We start from the raw sequence: 15,516 nt of genomic DNA, 5'->3' as shown, positions 1-15,516 counted from the left end.
AAATACAATTTTTGTTCCAATTGTAAAATATGATTTAAGTACAGTTTTATTGAAAAAACCTTATACAAAATACAAATTATGATTATAATGATTTAAAGAGCTAGTCTTCACTATTTAGAAGTATTTACACTTTTGACATGACCAAAAAAATTTCTGTAAACATTTTTGACATAAATCTCATGTGTATGACAACTGTTTAAGCAGAGAATATAGAAACAATGGAGGGATGTGTTTCTATATTCTCTGGTTTAAGCCTCAGGACTAATAGTATTTCTAAAATTACATAACATAAAACAGGTAAAAATAATATCATCGGCCAAACAAATCTCAGCTTTTCTTAAAGGACCTTGTAATATTTTGTACGTTTTACTCAACCCAATGATACGTTCAACATGCACTTGTTCACTTGACATTTCCTCATCACTCAATACAGTCTGGCTGGATATTTTAGTCTTTTCCTTGAAAAATTTTGGAACGTTCAACTTTATTTTATGTTCAGCCAAAATATCCTGTATGTCAAAGTCTTTACAGGCCATAATACTATCTCCTGGATCACACTTTGAAAGGAGACCACAGTCCTCGATGATTTCTCGATCACTAGTTGAGCCAGCATAGGTAGATGAAACGTAAGATATCAATCCACCAGGAGTAGCAGCAACAATAGACTTTACAGTTGTTTCAGTTTCATTTTGCTGAGATGTAGGTGTACTTGGTTTCTCAATAGGTATTTCTATCCTATCAATTATACATCTTGTTCCGGGAAATTTATTGTTAAAGTCTATTGGAGTGAAAAAACGTACCAAATTTTTGGAAGGCCATTGGGGAATTGTTGACCACTGTAACTTCATGAATCTGATCCATGTCATAAATATGTTAGCTACTTGTTTTTCCGAAATTTTAAATAACAAGCTTAGTTCAAAGTCAGTTTTGTGTTGCCTTAAAATGATCAAAGATAAAAAAAACTGATTCATAACATCCAACTCAGGCTTTGTTTCATAAAAGTAGTTGAGTGAACAAACAGCTTGTCCAAGAGTAAAAAATACAAATTGAAGTTTTTGATAATCTTCTAGGCCAGTATAAAAGTGAATAGCATCATCGTCATTGGCTAAATCATGAACAGATAAATGAACAGTACCAATGGGCTTCTCCAGCACATCTTGCTGACCTTTGTTTTCCAATGTATTATTTGCGCTATTGTTACACTCATCTTCACTTATTCCCTCTTCTTCTTTCTCAATTATACTGTTACTACTATTTATTTCTATTTCATTGCCCACAAAAATAATTGATTCATCAGCATAACAGCCATCATTGTGGTCACTCTTCCACTCGTTGCAATCACTCATATTTTGATTTTCCATCAGATCCAGTCAGATAACCTACTTTATTGTAATTATTGTTCCAAGGGAGTGTTATTAGCTGGCTGTCTCATTATTTCTTATAATATATTTAAAAATTCCAAAAGATCCCGTCTTTCCATTACCAACTTAGTGTAAATAAACTCATGGACTACATGGAGGAAACAAAGTGTCTGCCTGCATGAGCGCGACCATCAAAATACCTAAGTATATATAAGGGTTGTTCCACCGTCCGTATCAATATTGTACTACAGCTACAGTTTGAAACACACTCTCTCTCCCTTGCTTGGAAATCTGAAAAGGATCTTTCTTGCTTGCCGTTGAGTTTGAAAAGGCTCTTCTTATCTATGATCTCTCTTGACAAAGGCTCTTTCTTGCACTGACCCGACGGTAGGGGAGACCGGGGCGAGATGGGTAACAAATTTTTTAAACTATTAGAACTTGTGTAATTTGAAAAAATTACTATACACTTTAACTTACAATACATTCTACGGAGTCTTAAAAATTGCGTTTACTGCCACTGAGATCTAAAAAACAAATTATTTTTTTTTAAAGTTACAAAATGTAACGGTTACTCAGTATACCCATTCCGCCTCAATCTTGGGGCGGTATGAGTCCATACATTTTAAATGGAGGCTAGATTTTTCTCAAATAAGTTATTTAATGTCCACAGTATGACCTTTAATTTACAAAAAGTAATAGAATAAAGTTAGTAAAAGTTTTAATGATATATTTTTTAAATATTTATTCAGAAAAATAGTAATATATTCTGATCATAAGTAACACACAAGTCTTTGGTTTTACTGTATGTGCATTTTAATTAAAAATAATTTACTTATTGATAAGGCAAAACACAATCACAGTTGCTTTGAAATCTAGTAAACAAGCAACATAAAATTATAATTTTTTTTTAACTACAATAATTAAGGCACACAATAATACTGCCCATCTCTTCCTAAAGCTCGAGTGTCTGAATTATAGGATTCGCTTGACATGGAATAATTTTTAAAAATTGCCTCTTACTGCTTTGGAAAGTTTAAAATACGCATTTCAGAACTTGGCATAGTCTGAATCAATGTAACTGTATTCGTAATATTTTGACCAACTTTTCGTTTCTTTGGCTCAGATTTAATGTTAGATGCTTTTCGTTTATTCTTCTTTTCCTTCAGTTCATTTTCATATTCTACAGATGTTATAATAGCGGCTTTACCTCTAGTATTATTTTTTCGAGGTACCTAAACAAATTGTATAATCATCATTATATCAGCATATTATATTTTTAAACGTATTATTTAATATAAAATTTACCTTTCTTTTCAGTATTTTATAAAATTCATCAATGCTACGTTTGTTAAAGCCATTTGCTCTAGCTGCAGATGTTGGCTCTGGTTTTCTGAGTGAGAGTTGAGGATTTCGTTTGAGAAAACCTTTAAACCTCTTCTCCAGCTAACTGAGTATCATTGTTGAAACGATTTGGTATATTTAAATTTTGAGCAAAGGTGTACGCTAGCCTTCGAACTTCCAATTGGGTGAAACCATGCAATCTTGCCTCATTCTCTAAAATCTTGTCACACATATATACTTTTCCTGCTCTGCAGTAAAAACAGACTTGTATCCTAAAGCTAAAATTATTACATAAAAATACATTTAACCTCAAAATATTGATCGACGTTTTTATAGCGTACTCACATGGTTTACAAGCAAAATCGTCTAAAACTTGTGTTTTTGATATCTTAATAAATTTTCTTCGCAATGTTTCTCGAGGAATCTTGAATTTTTCGGATATGGATCCTAGTGTTTTCCCTTTCGCTAAAGCGTCTAATGCACTTTTTAAATCTTCGGCAGACCATGACTGCCTGCTCGTTACCTTTTTATAGTTACGCACTATTAATATTTGCTATCACCTACACTTAAAATTAGCTAAATTACTTAACAATAAGTAGGTACGTAGGTAGGTACCTATAGCATTTGATGCATCCTATTTTATTTTATTTATATGCGCCTGCAAATAGGCAACCGCAACCGAGCCGATATACCCATATCACCTTATGAAAATACACCGATTCCGCCCCAAAGGTAATTTTTATTTAAAACAGTTACAATAATTTTATTCTTAAAGGGTAATATGAAAATAGGTCATCAATTTGAAGTTAGATAATTAAATATTTAGAAAGAATAGTTTTTAGCCTTCAGTATATTATTTTTCATAATTTTTTTGTTCGTTGAAAATCCTTAAAATTATTTTTTTTACGGCCTGAATTTTCATCGTAAAATATCTTAGTTTTTTAATTGATTGGATCACTATTTTTTATTAATAAAAACTACTTTATCTTTTAATATGCAATAAACAAAAGTATAGCAATGAACATATCATTATTTTTGAAATATTGCAAATACCCATATTCCCCGAATACCCATCTCGCCCCGGTCTCCCCGTTTTTTTTGACGAGAAGATGAAATGTTTCGGTTAGTAAATATAATTAATTAAAAAGCTTATCAATGCAATACGAAAAATGTATGAGTCATCCTTTGAACACAGCTCTGAAGGTGACAAAAATTTTATTTAATTTATGTAACAAACCTGAAAGTTAAATTTACAATAAGCTACCACAATATTATTGGGAACTTGCGTTGAATAAAAGCTTTTCTATAAGCTACGACGAAAAGTTTTCTATTACAAAAAAAAACGCCCATTTTACTCTTAACGTGTACAAATAAATATTTTTTGCCACATACATGGTGTGTTATCGGAACTATATCTCTTTATCCGGGTGCCCAAGATAAGCAACATAAGTACATCTCGAAAACTTAGATAGGGCCAATAGTAAAAAAATGTTTATTTTTAGTCATACTACATGATCCAATCATTGGTTAAATAAGTATATAAAAGTTACAATGTGTGTCCATCTCTTTGGATTTCGGCTACCCACGATGTATTTAATTTGAAATTGGCGCCATTTGACATGTAGTGCTGCACAATGTTGCCGCGTCTACTACACACAAAACACGCTCCTCCTCCACAGGAAGAACTGGCAATGGCATGGCAACACTGTGCATTGTTAGTGGGGTCCCTGTGAAAGTGCTCTCCCAAAACTAAGTTGGTCGACAATTTTATTCGATTATTTTTCATGTGAGTACCTATTGTTATAAATCATTTCAAAATATCGTCCTCAAGAGCAACGACAGTGCACCAATAGACTTTTCGCGAGAAGTTCGTCACTCGATCCAAATCAATCTCGAGAGTCCGGTAAGCCGAGCTTAACCTCAAACCCAAATCGGAGCCGAATTCAGCGCGTCCCCATTGCTTTCTCTCCTCAAACTTATCGATCAAAGAAGAGAATCTTGTACGTTATGTTTAACTACACCCAGTGTGCCGTGAATATCTTCTGACGACGCGGCTTGGCTGGCTGAAGACGCCTACGGTAGATATTTTTTATTCCCAAAAAGCCTTGTGCCTCTTAGAGAAGCCTATATTATAACCTTGGGAGAACAGTGGACCGGACGTCAACGACGCGTCCGTTTCATTTCAGCCGAGGAGCCGACTCGTCTCTCTCTTGTTCATGTGTATACATGGGACTCTATCATTCCGTTTCGTGCAACGCTTCCCGGTTATTTGTGATATTAAATCGCAGTTGTAATTAATCCAGTTATCTTGACTTTCACGTGCACATTCATATATATATATATATGTATTGATGTAGATGCTTATCTCTGCTTGCTTATTATTCCTTCTAGGAACTGAGAAATGTGAAGTTCCAAATTCTGCTAGTACACGCTTTCTGTCTGACTCACTCACTTTGTTGTTCACTATTATTACTACACATACAGCAACGTAAAACCACCCTATTTATCACAAGATTTAAATTTTATTTTGCATTCTATCTCTTTTGTTACAAGTTCTGTACTCTTGAAACAGGAAACCTGAATTCCTATTCACTCGGGTGTACTTGCTCTTTTCATTTAGTTAAACTTCAAAGAAATATAGTCTAGTTTTGAGTAATGTTTGGAATTTGATAGTGTTGCTGTTAGTTACATTCACCTTCATAACATTGGTGAGATACTGAGTAAGATTATATATTTCTTCTGTAGATTGAATAATAAGCAAAATAAACCTACATGTAAGCATCAATATCAATGACACAGCCATGTAATGTTTAATTTCATTTAATTAACTAAAGGGTTCATTTTTTAGCCGATAACATATACAAAAATTATTAATATTATTTACTTTCCAGTCTAGGTATATTACCTAAGTTCAACCAAAGGTAAAGTTACAGCCATCAACTAAAACGTCACATATCTAAAATGGCCGGCAAAGTAGATATGAGCTTGGACGAAATCATTAAGCAGAACAGAAAGAACAAAAAGTCGACACAAGGTAACAAGCGCGCAGGCACTGGTGGTAAAAAGACCGGTGGTGCACCAAAGAAGACTGGCAGTCCACCAAAAAAGACTGGTAGTCCACCAAAGAAGACTGGTAGTTCGCCAAGAAAGAGTGGCCCTGTCCGAACCAACAAAAAGCCAGGTGGTGGTGTTATACGCAATCGCAGCCAGGGGGCCATTACAAAGAACCGCAGACCCGGTAACTACAGCCGTTCCCTGCCGAGCTTCAAGCGAGAGGCTTTCCTTGGAAGCAGTGGCCCACGTAGGTACAGCTCTGACACCACAAAGTTGATTGTCTCCAACTTGGACTTTGGAGTCACAGACTCTGATATCCTCGAGCTGTTCAGCGAGTTTGGCCCACTCAAGTTTGCCGGGGTTCATTACGACAGATCGGGACGTTCTATGGGATCTGCTGATCTCATCTTTGAGAGAAGATCCGATGCCATCAAGGTGGGTACTTGGCAGCTGTTTTTTGTTGCATGGTATTTTTATCGGTTCGTCACATTCAAAGCAATCGCTATTTCATTTTAAAACCATCTGTAGTATTTGGATAAAGCTTATTAAATATTGCAATTTTGATAGAATAGCAGCAGTCGTTTAATACTTTTATCATGCTTTTTGAATCCATTATTGAAGTCATATGTTTATTATTTCGTCCTTTACATATTACATTATTTAACATAATTTTTAGGCAATGAAACAGTACAATGGAGTACCTCTCGATGGCCGTGAGATGAACATCCAGCTGGCCACGTCCGAAATTCCCGGCTCCAGCTCCATTCGAAGTGGAAACCGTCTTGGCACCAGTAACTCTAATAAGTCAAGGGGAGGGCCAGCTTCAAAACGAAATGGTAAACAGCCACAACGCAAGAGCGGTGGTAGCGGTAGTGGTGGTGGAGCTAACAAAAAAGGAGGTGTAACCAAGGGCAAGGCGAAATCTGGCGGTGGTAAGCCCAAAAAAGCACCATTGCCCACAGCTGAGGAGCTCGACGCCCAACTCGAGGAATACGTCAAGAGCAAAGTATCCACGTCGGAGGGTGCCTAAGTGACAAAATTATTTTACTTGTAATCTGGAGGCAAGTCTTTCTTCTTTGCAGTAGTCGTTTGTAAAATTGCTTTTTTTTTTTTTCTTTCTAAATAAGATGAAGATTTTTATACCTAAAATACTGTTACCTCGTACAAATCAAGAATCAATCGTCAAAGGGTGTGGGGCAATTGTATAAATTCTTTACTTGTCAAGAAAGTAAAAATCACATTGAGAAAATTAAAAGCCAAACTGGTCTTTTATTATTTCAAGGGAAGAAAATTTTTTGGATTCATGGTATGAGAAGAAAGACTCGCGTGAGAAAAGAGCTGACTTTTTCTATGTAATTGTATGATGAGAGTTTAACATTTTTTAACTATTTACTTTTCAATGACGACATGTGTTTTATGTAAACGCAATTCTCATACGTGTAACCCAATTATTTGTGTTTATCATAATTATTTCCTGTATACTGTAAATCAATTAATTTTTTAATGAATTAAAGGAATGAATTTTGATTATTGTCTTTAATTATAATTAGGCTACAACTATATGTAACAATCAAATGTGTGTAGAAATGTTATAAAAAAAAGATTACGTACAACCATATAAAATAATCTTAGAGGTGCAATCATATCTTTTTAGTGAATTAACATTCTATAATTCCAAAGTTTGTAAAACTGTAATGATTTTGTGCGACGAAATTTAACAAAAACTTGCAAGTTTTAACAAGTTTTGAGCGGAAGAAAAAAATTCTGCAAATTTTTGTTTTGCTACAAATCCAAAAGAAACATAATGCATCGTACTTGGATACCATTTTTTTATATTTAGAGCTTGTTTCATTGTAAATAAATAATGCAAGCTCTCACAGGATTAAAATATTAATTTACTAGTGTATTTAGGAACTGAAATGTTCCCAATATATGTGTGTTGATAACTTGACTGTATTATCAAGTTAGGAAATAAAAAAAATATGCAGTACTGTACATGGAGTTTTCTCATTAATTTGCATAAGCCATCATGAAACATAGCCGACGTTTGAACCAACGATGTGCAGGAGAGTAAGTTTATTTCAGTTTTTGTTTGTCATTAAAAATTTAAAAAGTTTTGTTATCTTTATGACTTGAAAAGTACACTAAAAATTCGCAAGTGCGGCGTACATTGTACACATGTATATTGCATGTACATACATATATGAAGTATCTACACACACGCATGGTATAAATCGTGATTTGAGTACGTGATGCACACGTAACTCGTGAATTCATGAAACCTAGATAATAAGTACTTGATTAAAATACAATTAAGTATAGAAAACAATAGCTGAGAAATGTTAAAAAATTGATATCATAGTGCTTTCCAAAAGACGCATTCAGGATTTCAGGTACTAAGGTAATTACACCTAGTTCATGTTACATCTCAGCCGGCATTTTAGAGCAGTAACCTTTTTTGTTTTTTTAACTTGTAAAACCAATATTTGTACGTTTCTTTCAGGCATAGAAAGTAAAGCACTTGGTCCGCTTGTATATTACTACTTTATGTTTATAATATGATGTCAATTGATCTGATCATGCTCTGATGGGGGGTTAACTTTGATTTGTGTCTTGTGTGCATAATGACTGAGCCAATGAAGACATATACCAAAATAAATGATATTCAGGACCGATGGATTGAACGTTTTTTATAATCTACTTCCAAAGTAATCTTTCAAGGGCAGTTTGGCCTTGATAATACAGGATGATGAATCTCCAACCATTCCTGTGGAGAGTGAAGTCCTTGCTCTCCACGCAAGCCCGTATACTGTACAGATGTCATTCGACCCAACAAGAGAAATTGGCCGAGAAGAGGTACACGGATACCGTACTGTTGCCAAAGACCAACTTTCCAGCCAAGATCACCGGCAAGAAGAGGGTCGAGATGGACATGTATTTGCAAGATGTGAGTCCACTGTTTGCTAAATATTTGTCTTGACTCAGCATGTAAACGTCGATGGCAATTGACATTTCAGAAGTGTGGCTTTGCTGAATTGTACAATTGGCAAAGGGCCAATCTCGAGGGTCCTGATTTTGTGCTTCATGACGGTCCACCTTATGCCAATGGAGATCCTCACATGGGCCACACAATCAACAAGGTAAGATTCAGGTATCATTAAAAAGTTGTTTTTTTTTAGCACTGCTCCTTCTTAAACTGGTTTATGTTTACTTGCTCAGATATTGAAAGATATAACAATCAGAAGTAAAGTCGTCAAAGGCCAGAGGGTGCATTATGTTCCTGGTTGGGACTGTCACGGTTTACCCATTGAACTCAAGGCTTTGAGCAGTGCTAAGAAACGAGTTGCTGATCTGACACCCATTCAAGTTAGGACGCAAGGTATATAGGCAGCGATTAAAACATTTGTAGAGTAAAAAAAAATGCGAGCTTCTAAAATTACGTTTTAGCCCGAAAATTTGCGGAAGAGGCATTTGCCAAGCAGAAAAAGGTCTTTGCATCCTGGGGCATCATGGCCGACTGGAAGGACAGCAGTTGTTACTTTACAAACACCACGTCGTACATAAAAAATCAACTCCAACAGTTTTATAGTTTGTACGAAAAGAAGTTGGTGTTCAGGGACTTCAAGCCTGTCTATTGGTCACCTTCATCAAAGTACGTTTTGCTTCCTTACACTTGATGATATTGAAAAAAAAAATCAAACAAACAATTCACCACCTCTTGTTTCAGAACTGCTCTGGCCGAAGCTGAACTGGAATATAAAGATCATCAAAGTCAGTGTGCCACCGTCCGACTGCGCTTGGTCGAGTTACCACCGAGATTAGCGGCCTTTGAGGGCAGACCCGTTTATGCTCTCACGTGGACGACAACACCGTGGACCTTAATTGCTAATCAGGCATTGGCTTACTCTCCGGAGGTCAATTACTGCTTGGTAGAGCACAGCGAAGGGAATCTGTACATATTGGCGGAACAGTTACTTCAAAGCAACATTGAGAAAATCGGACAGCTCAACGTCCTTACTACTTTCACTGGTTTGTACACCAATCCCTTTTTTTTTTATTATACTTTTGCATCTTTGCTCTGCAGAAGTATTAATTTTTGAGTCTCTTTCGCGTACTCGAAGGAAAAGACCTGGTTGGATCCAAGTACGCTCACCCCATAACAGGTGTTGTTTTACCATTTCTGGCTGGCAGTCACGTAAATACCTCACAAGGCACAGGCTTAGTCCATACTGCTCCTGCCCATGGCAAGGAAGATTTTCTAGTCGCATTGGAAAACAAAATATCTATTGTGAGTGCACAACCACTGTTACAATAAATTCACTCAGTTATTGTAACTCCATTGCAGTACAGTAGTAATCCTTTTTTTTTTTTTTTTTTTTTTAGATATCTTTGGTAAACGAAGAAGGTAAATACACGGCGGAAGCAGGCGCCGAATTCGAAGGCTTGAAAGTCTTGGAGGAAGGTACGCCAGCAGTTCTGGCTCGGATCGACCAAAACATTGTTCATGATGAAAAGTTGACGCACAGTTATCCATACGATTGGAGAACAATGAAGCCCGTGATCGTGCGCGCAAGTCACCAATGGTTCATCAACACCGATTCTATCAAAGATCAGGCCGTCGTAAGGATCTTATTATTATTACTGTCATCAATGTGCTGTTTTTTTTTGTTTACTCATGCCACCCGATAAATTCGTTGTTCTAGGAAAGCTTGAAGGATGTAAATATATTCCCGGAAACAAAGAGAACAGCGTGGAGTAATGCCTTGTTGACTCAATTGAAGCAAAGACCGTACTGGTGCATTTCTCGTCAAAGAGCCTGGGGCACGCCGATACCAGTATTATATTACAAAGACACGGGCGAAGTTTTCATAACTCGGTAATTGTCGGCTTAGTTCCATGTACTTAACTGTTGATAAATAAACGGGATTATTGTTACTTGATCGTTTATTCAAGCGAGTGGGTAGACAAGTTGTGCCAGTTGATCGACAAACATGGGGATGATTGCTGGTGGGAATTGCCTGTGGAGAAACTTCTCGGTCGAAAGTTGCGGGCAGCGTACAATGTGACTGGTGCCGAATTGGAAAAGGGAAAGGTATGATTGCACTGTCGATGAGTTGTTACCAACTCTTCTACGGTGAAGTGAAATTTTGCTCTTGCACTAGGATATCTTGGACATATGGTTCGACAGTGGTATTTCGTGGTCGTATGTCTTGCCAGATAAGAAAGCCAACCTCTACATGGAAGGAATGGACCAGTTCTCAGGATGGTTCCAGTCGTCCCTGCTTACTTCTGTAGCTTTACAGGGCTGTGCACCTTACAAGTAAGAAAAATTGCTTTTCATACCGATTGTACAATATTGAACGGCACACGTGTTGTAAGCGACAATTGTTGTAGAGATTTGTTTGTACATGGATTCGCTGTGGACGAAAACAACAATAAAATGTCGAAATCAATTGGAAACGTTGTTAATCCAGATGACATTACCAAGGGAGGAAAAAACTTGAACAAAAATCCAGTACATGGAGTTGATGTTCTGAGGCAAGTACTGTCTGAATAGGATCGTTTTACGCCCTCGATGCAAGTTATAAGTTGACATTTTAATTACAGGTGGTGGGTGGCTAGCCACGGAACTCAGCACACCCTAGTCCCAGTGAAAAAAACATTGCTGGAGGGAAGCGTAGAATCAGTTAACAAATTTCGTAATGTATTCAAGTTTCTCTTGGGAACTCTAAACAATTACGACGACAACAGAAAAATAACAGTTGAACCTCAGTACAAATACTTGGATAAGTACATGCTTCATCAACTTTATCATTATCACAATCAAGTATGTTGCAAGTCAACTATATTTGCGATATTGTAGATTGTATGGTGTATGTGTAATGAAAAGTAAAATTGTAGATCCAGGAGTTGTATGAGAAGTATCAGTACCATAACGTTAGCAAGTTGTTTTTGAATTTCATGACAAACGATGTATCGGCCATCTACTGTCATTTGATTAAGGATCGGATTTATTGTGAAAAAGTTGACTCTCCCTTCAGATTGGGATCATTGGACGTCGTTGGCGAAATTTTGGCTATTACTGTCAGATCCGTAGCACCGATTCTACCTCACCTGGCTGAAGAAGTATGGCTCCATCACCCGGAAAATCTTGGTAATTGAGCTATTTGGTCAAACTTGTCTGGTATCGGGATAAAAATTGAAAAAAAATTTTTTTCAGCATCAGTCCCACTATTTCACACGAAGCATAGATCATTAGACAGTTGGGATCAGCCAGAGGTTAAGACGATCGTTGAGAAAGCGATGGACGTCAAGAGCGAAATAAACAAACTAACGGCAAAAAATACGTGGCTGTCGAAAGCTACAGTGAGAGCAAACTCGGGAGATTTTGAACTTTTATCTGTGAGTATCGTTGCTAAGTATTTTTCCACTTACGCATTTATGGCTCCTCTAATCATACATTTTTCTAAAGGTTCTTCAAAAGAGCGGTATATCTTCAACATCTGAAATTTGTGACATATGTCAAGTGTCCTCTGTTACCCTTATAAAAGACGACAGGTGTGAGAACTTGAGTGTGTCCTTGGAAAACGTAGACCAGGAGCTGTGCAAAAGATGTCGACGATACGTAGAACCTGGGCCTTCGGAAATTTGCGACCGTTGCACGGAAGTTTTAAATGCAACGTAACAATCGACAGCTCAGTGTACAGTGTCATGTAAAATAAATGTTTCTCAATCTGTGTTACTTAAGTTGTTTTCGAAAAGATTTTTTGAAATGCTCTTATTGTCATCATGTATTCCTCGAGTTAATATGATTCGCATTTATCGATTAAATGCTTCGCAAAATAATACAAGCATAATATACTTTGATCGTTTTATCTTAATACGTTGAAACGTATTGTACATGTCATGTAAATATTGTAATAAAACAATTTTTATTGAGTTAAAACAATAAACATATCTTTACTGAATCACATCCAATTGATCGATACGAATCTCCTCCAAATAGTATGTTATGTGTACACCGACAAATTTGCCGTTATCGGTGTCAAAAAAAAAGGTAGAATTTGTAGGTAAGCAAACCTCTGAAAATACGTGCGTTTATTATCCCTGACATGACATACCTCAGAACAAAAAAAAAATACTTTGATCAATCAATCCTGGTCTTGTAACATACATTTTTAAGAATTTTTCATTACTTGATACTCAATTTGAATTAAAATCCCGATTTTTTTGACTTTTTTAAACATAACTGTATCCCAAAAGTCAGAGAGTGTTACTTGAAAAAGTAAAATAAAGCGATTCAAAAAAACCTAAACTTTTATACTTGAAAAGTGTTAAATAGTGCCCAACATCAATAGTTATTAACACTCAAAGCTCGAAAGATGAAAAGTAATATTACAAATTTTATTGAATTTTCCAATGTTTAAACTTATTCTAGCTCTCTCTGACTTTTGACGCTGAATGTTGATATTTTAATTTCTCAACGGTTCAAGAAGGAAATTAAAGCTTATCTCAAAAGTTTCATTTTTCTTTTTTTTTAACTTCGGCATGACCTTCTGGGGGATAATTTAATAAAAAACGTGAGGACATTTTACACAATATTCTCTGATTTTTTTACTGTTTCGTTCTTAACTATGCCGAAGGAATTCGTACTATACGGAGTTTGAAAAAAAAAAATAACGCTTTTGACATAGGCTTTGATATTCTTTTTGAGTTTTTAAAAAATTTGATGACCGACTACATACTCATCTCTGCTACAGCTTTGAACAAGTAGTATGAAGTTGAGAAGAAAATATCGAGAAAGTATGCAATTTGCCATGAATTTCAGTCATTCTACCATTTTTTACTATAATAACTCATCGCTTAAGTTAGTCATAAATTTTTTAAAAACTCAAGAAGGATATTAAAGCTTATTTTGACCTCATTGGGATTGGGTCTTGACTTGCCTTGCCATATAATTAATTATTCGATTTGAGCTTTGAGCCGCTTTGAGCGCAATTCCAAAATCACGCCCCCACTCACTAGGCACTTTGAGGTCTTTGAGAACGATTAGTCGTAATTAGAAAAGGACAGTACTATGAATTGATTTCTATATATGCTGTAGATGATCGATAAGCGACATTTAAGAGTTGGCCATCTGGTGAATGGAGCCGGAAGATCGATTTCATAATAATTACCTTTTCTTATCAGTTATCAGTGATAACTTATCACACTTATCCAATCGTTCTGAAAGTCTCCAGTGGGGGCGCGATTTCGGAATCGCGCTCTGTAACTATAACTTTCAAAGCACGCGCTCGGCGCTGAGCAGCACCATCCAGTGCTGCCATCTTCTTCTTTCAAAAGAAGAAACTTCGTAAAGTCATTTGAAAGATTTCTTATAGCCACTTTCTTCAGTCATCTTTTAAAAAGACATCTTCTAAGATGTCTTTAACAAGATTTCTTTAAGAAACTCTGGAAAGTCATCTAAAAGATTTCTTATAGTAACTTCCTAAAGTCATCGTTTAGAAAGACTTTTTTTAAGATGTCTTTTACAAGATTTCTTTAAGAAATTTCGTAAAGTCATCTGAAAGATTGCTTATGGAAACTTCTTAACGTCATCGTTTAGCAAGACATTTTTTTAAATGTCTTATACAAGAATTCTATGAGAAATTTCGTAATGACATCTAAAAGATTTCTGATGGCAACCCACTTAAGTCATCGTTTATAAAGAAATCTTGCAAATTTCTTGAACAAGAAATTTGAATTCATATATATATAACGTAATACATGTATGCATACAAAAGAGATGTCATAAAATAATAAAATAGTATCTGCAGTATATTTGTTGTCAATCCATTTTAACGTCAATCCGTATCGGTACCCAGTGGAGAAATATCTTCTAACATCAACCAACGTAAGAGTATTGAACTATATATCAATTTGTAATACTTTTTGTTTTTATTAAGCTACCACGTGTCCAAAGGTGTCCAAATGTAATCTAAGTTTGATAGGTTATGTTCAGCATGATTATCAATGAACGGATTTTTTTGGTGAGTCTGTTTTGTAAGTGAAAAAGCTACGAAATTTTGTTTTTTTAATTTTAATTTAATATCTGTTATAATTAACATCAATATATGTTTAGGTCATGACATGCCAGAAGAAGTGACAAATATAATGAAAAAAACGATTACTGATCCACTATAGTAAGCCAATAGACTTGGAAAATACATAAACAAAACAAATTGTTCATCGACTCTTTGAACTTCCCAAAAATAATTAACGGTAAGCAATTTAAATTTCAGACATTCTAATAAAATTACTAGTTCCTTTAATAAATTGTTAAGATATATTTTTTAGAAATGATCAGAAATAACAAATAATATCATGGAGAAGAAAGTTTTGGAGCGAATTGAAATTTGGATACCCATCTAGTGACAGAAAAATTTGATCTCGTAAATAATTTTGTCCTTAAAGAGTAACGATAGTATTTTTTATAGCTAATTATTGAATTATTATACCGTAGATTTTTTTTTGTAATTTGGAAATTGGAAATTCAAATGTATACTTCTTATGTATTTCATTTCTTATAATATTTTTTGAAAAATAAAAATTAGTGTTGAATTCGTAAATCAGTCAATTGAACAAGTAGCAAAAAGACGAAGATCTATTTAAATTCAAGCTTATTAAATCTTATAACTTTATTATGTTGTCAGTATTTCAAGTTAAGTTTGTGTAATGTAAGGTATTAAAGTTATAAAAGATAATATGCTTGATTTTAATT

The 15,516-nt window shown here is 35.3% G+C and overlaps 3 protein-coding genes and 1 long non-coding RNA gene across 9 annotated transcripts; 2 read left to right on the top strand and 2 right to left on the bottom strand.

The window, feature by feature from the left end:
* Nucleotides 1-248: 248 nt before the first annotated feature.
* LOC106644157 (uncharacterized) lies at nucleotides 249-1,346 on the bottom strand. The gene has a single exon (XM_089597264.1). It carries the CDS (start codon nucleotides 1,344-1,346, stop codon nucleotides 249-251), a length of 1,098 nt encoding a protein of 365 aa, XP_089453390.1.
* Nucleotides 1,347-2,494: 1,148 nt separating this feature from the next.
* On the bottom strand, nucleotides 2,495-3,117 carry LOC149375874 (uncharacterized). The gene is made up of 3 exons (XR_016293662.1): nucleotides 3,048-3,117; nucleotides 2,667-2,980; nucleotides 2,495-2,593 (listed from the first exon to the last, which is right to left on the bottom strand). It is a non-coding gene; the product is annotated as an uncharacterized LOC149375874 (long non-coding RNA).
* A 1,285-nt stretch (nucleotides 3,118-4,402) lies between these two features.
* LOC106644159 (aly/REF export factor 2) lies at nucleotides 4,403-7,283 on the top strand. 6 transcript variants are annotated; one of them, XM_014359557.2, is made up of 3 exons: nucleotides 4,403-4,488; nucleotides 5,594-6,191; nucleotides 6,433-7,283. In XM_014359557.2, exons 2-3 carry the CDS (start codon nucleotides 5,664-5,666, stop codon nucleotides 6,784-6,786), a joined length of 882 nt encoding a protein of 293 aa, XP_014215043.2. In that variant the 5' UTR covers nucleotides 4,403-4,488; nucleotides 5,594-5,663; the 3' UTR covers nucleotides 6,787-7,283. The 6 variants fall into 6 exon arrangements, with proteins under 6 accessions (XP_014215043.2, XP_089454146.1, XP_089454145.1 ...); XM_089598020.1 differs by lacking the exon at nucleotides 4,403-4,488 and adding an exon at nucleotides 4,495-4,605; XM_089598019.1 differs by lacking the exon at nucleotides 4,403-4,488 and adding an exon at nucleotides 4,614-4,780.
* A 736-nt stretch (nucleotides 7,284-8,019) lies between these two features.
* Nucleotides 8,020-12,646, top strand: IleRS-m (Isoleucyl-tRNA synthetase, mitochondrial). The gene is made up of 16 exons (XM_014359561.2): nucleotides 8,020-8,157; nucleotides 8,260-8,703; nucleotides 8,774-8,896; nucleotides 8,976-9,135; nucleotides 9,204-9,408; nucleotides 9,484-9,785; nucleotides 9,878-10,044; nucleotides 10,140-10,376; nucleotides 10,460-10,632; nucleotides 10,710-10,848; nucleotides 10,919-11,076; nucleotides 11,151-11,294; nucleotides 11,364-11,583; nucleotides 11,658-11,910; nucleotides 11,977-12,158; nucleotides 12,229-12,646. The coding sequence occupies exons 2-16, from the start codon at nucleotides 8,503-8,505 to the stop codon at nucleotides 12,439-12,441; spliced, it is 2,877 nt and encodes a 958-aa protein (XP_014215047.2). The 5' UTR covers nucleotides 8,020-8,157; nucleotides 8,260-8,502; the 3' UTR covers nucleotides 12,442-12,646.
* The last annotated feature ends 2,870 nt before the right edge of the window (nucleotides 12,647-15,516 follow it).

This window comes from Copidosoma floridanum, unplaced genomic scaffold (genome assembly GCF_036245765.1).
Source record: "Copidosoma floridanum isolate Cflo_tuat_1 unplaced genomic scaffold, Cflo_Japanese_pri ptg000004l, whole genome shotgun sequence".
Taxonomy (NCBI): domain Eukaryota; kingdom Metazoa; phylum Arthropoda; class Insecta; order Hymenoptera; family Encyrtidae; genus Copidosoma; species Copidosoma floridanum.
Note: the sequence above shows the minus strand (reverse complement) of the source record. Positions and strands in the feature narration are given on the sequence as shown.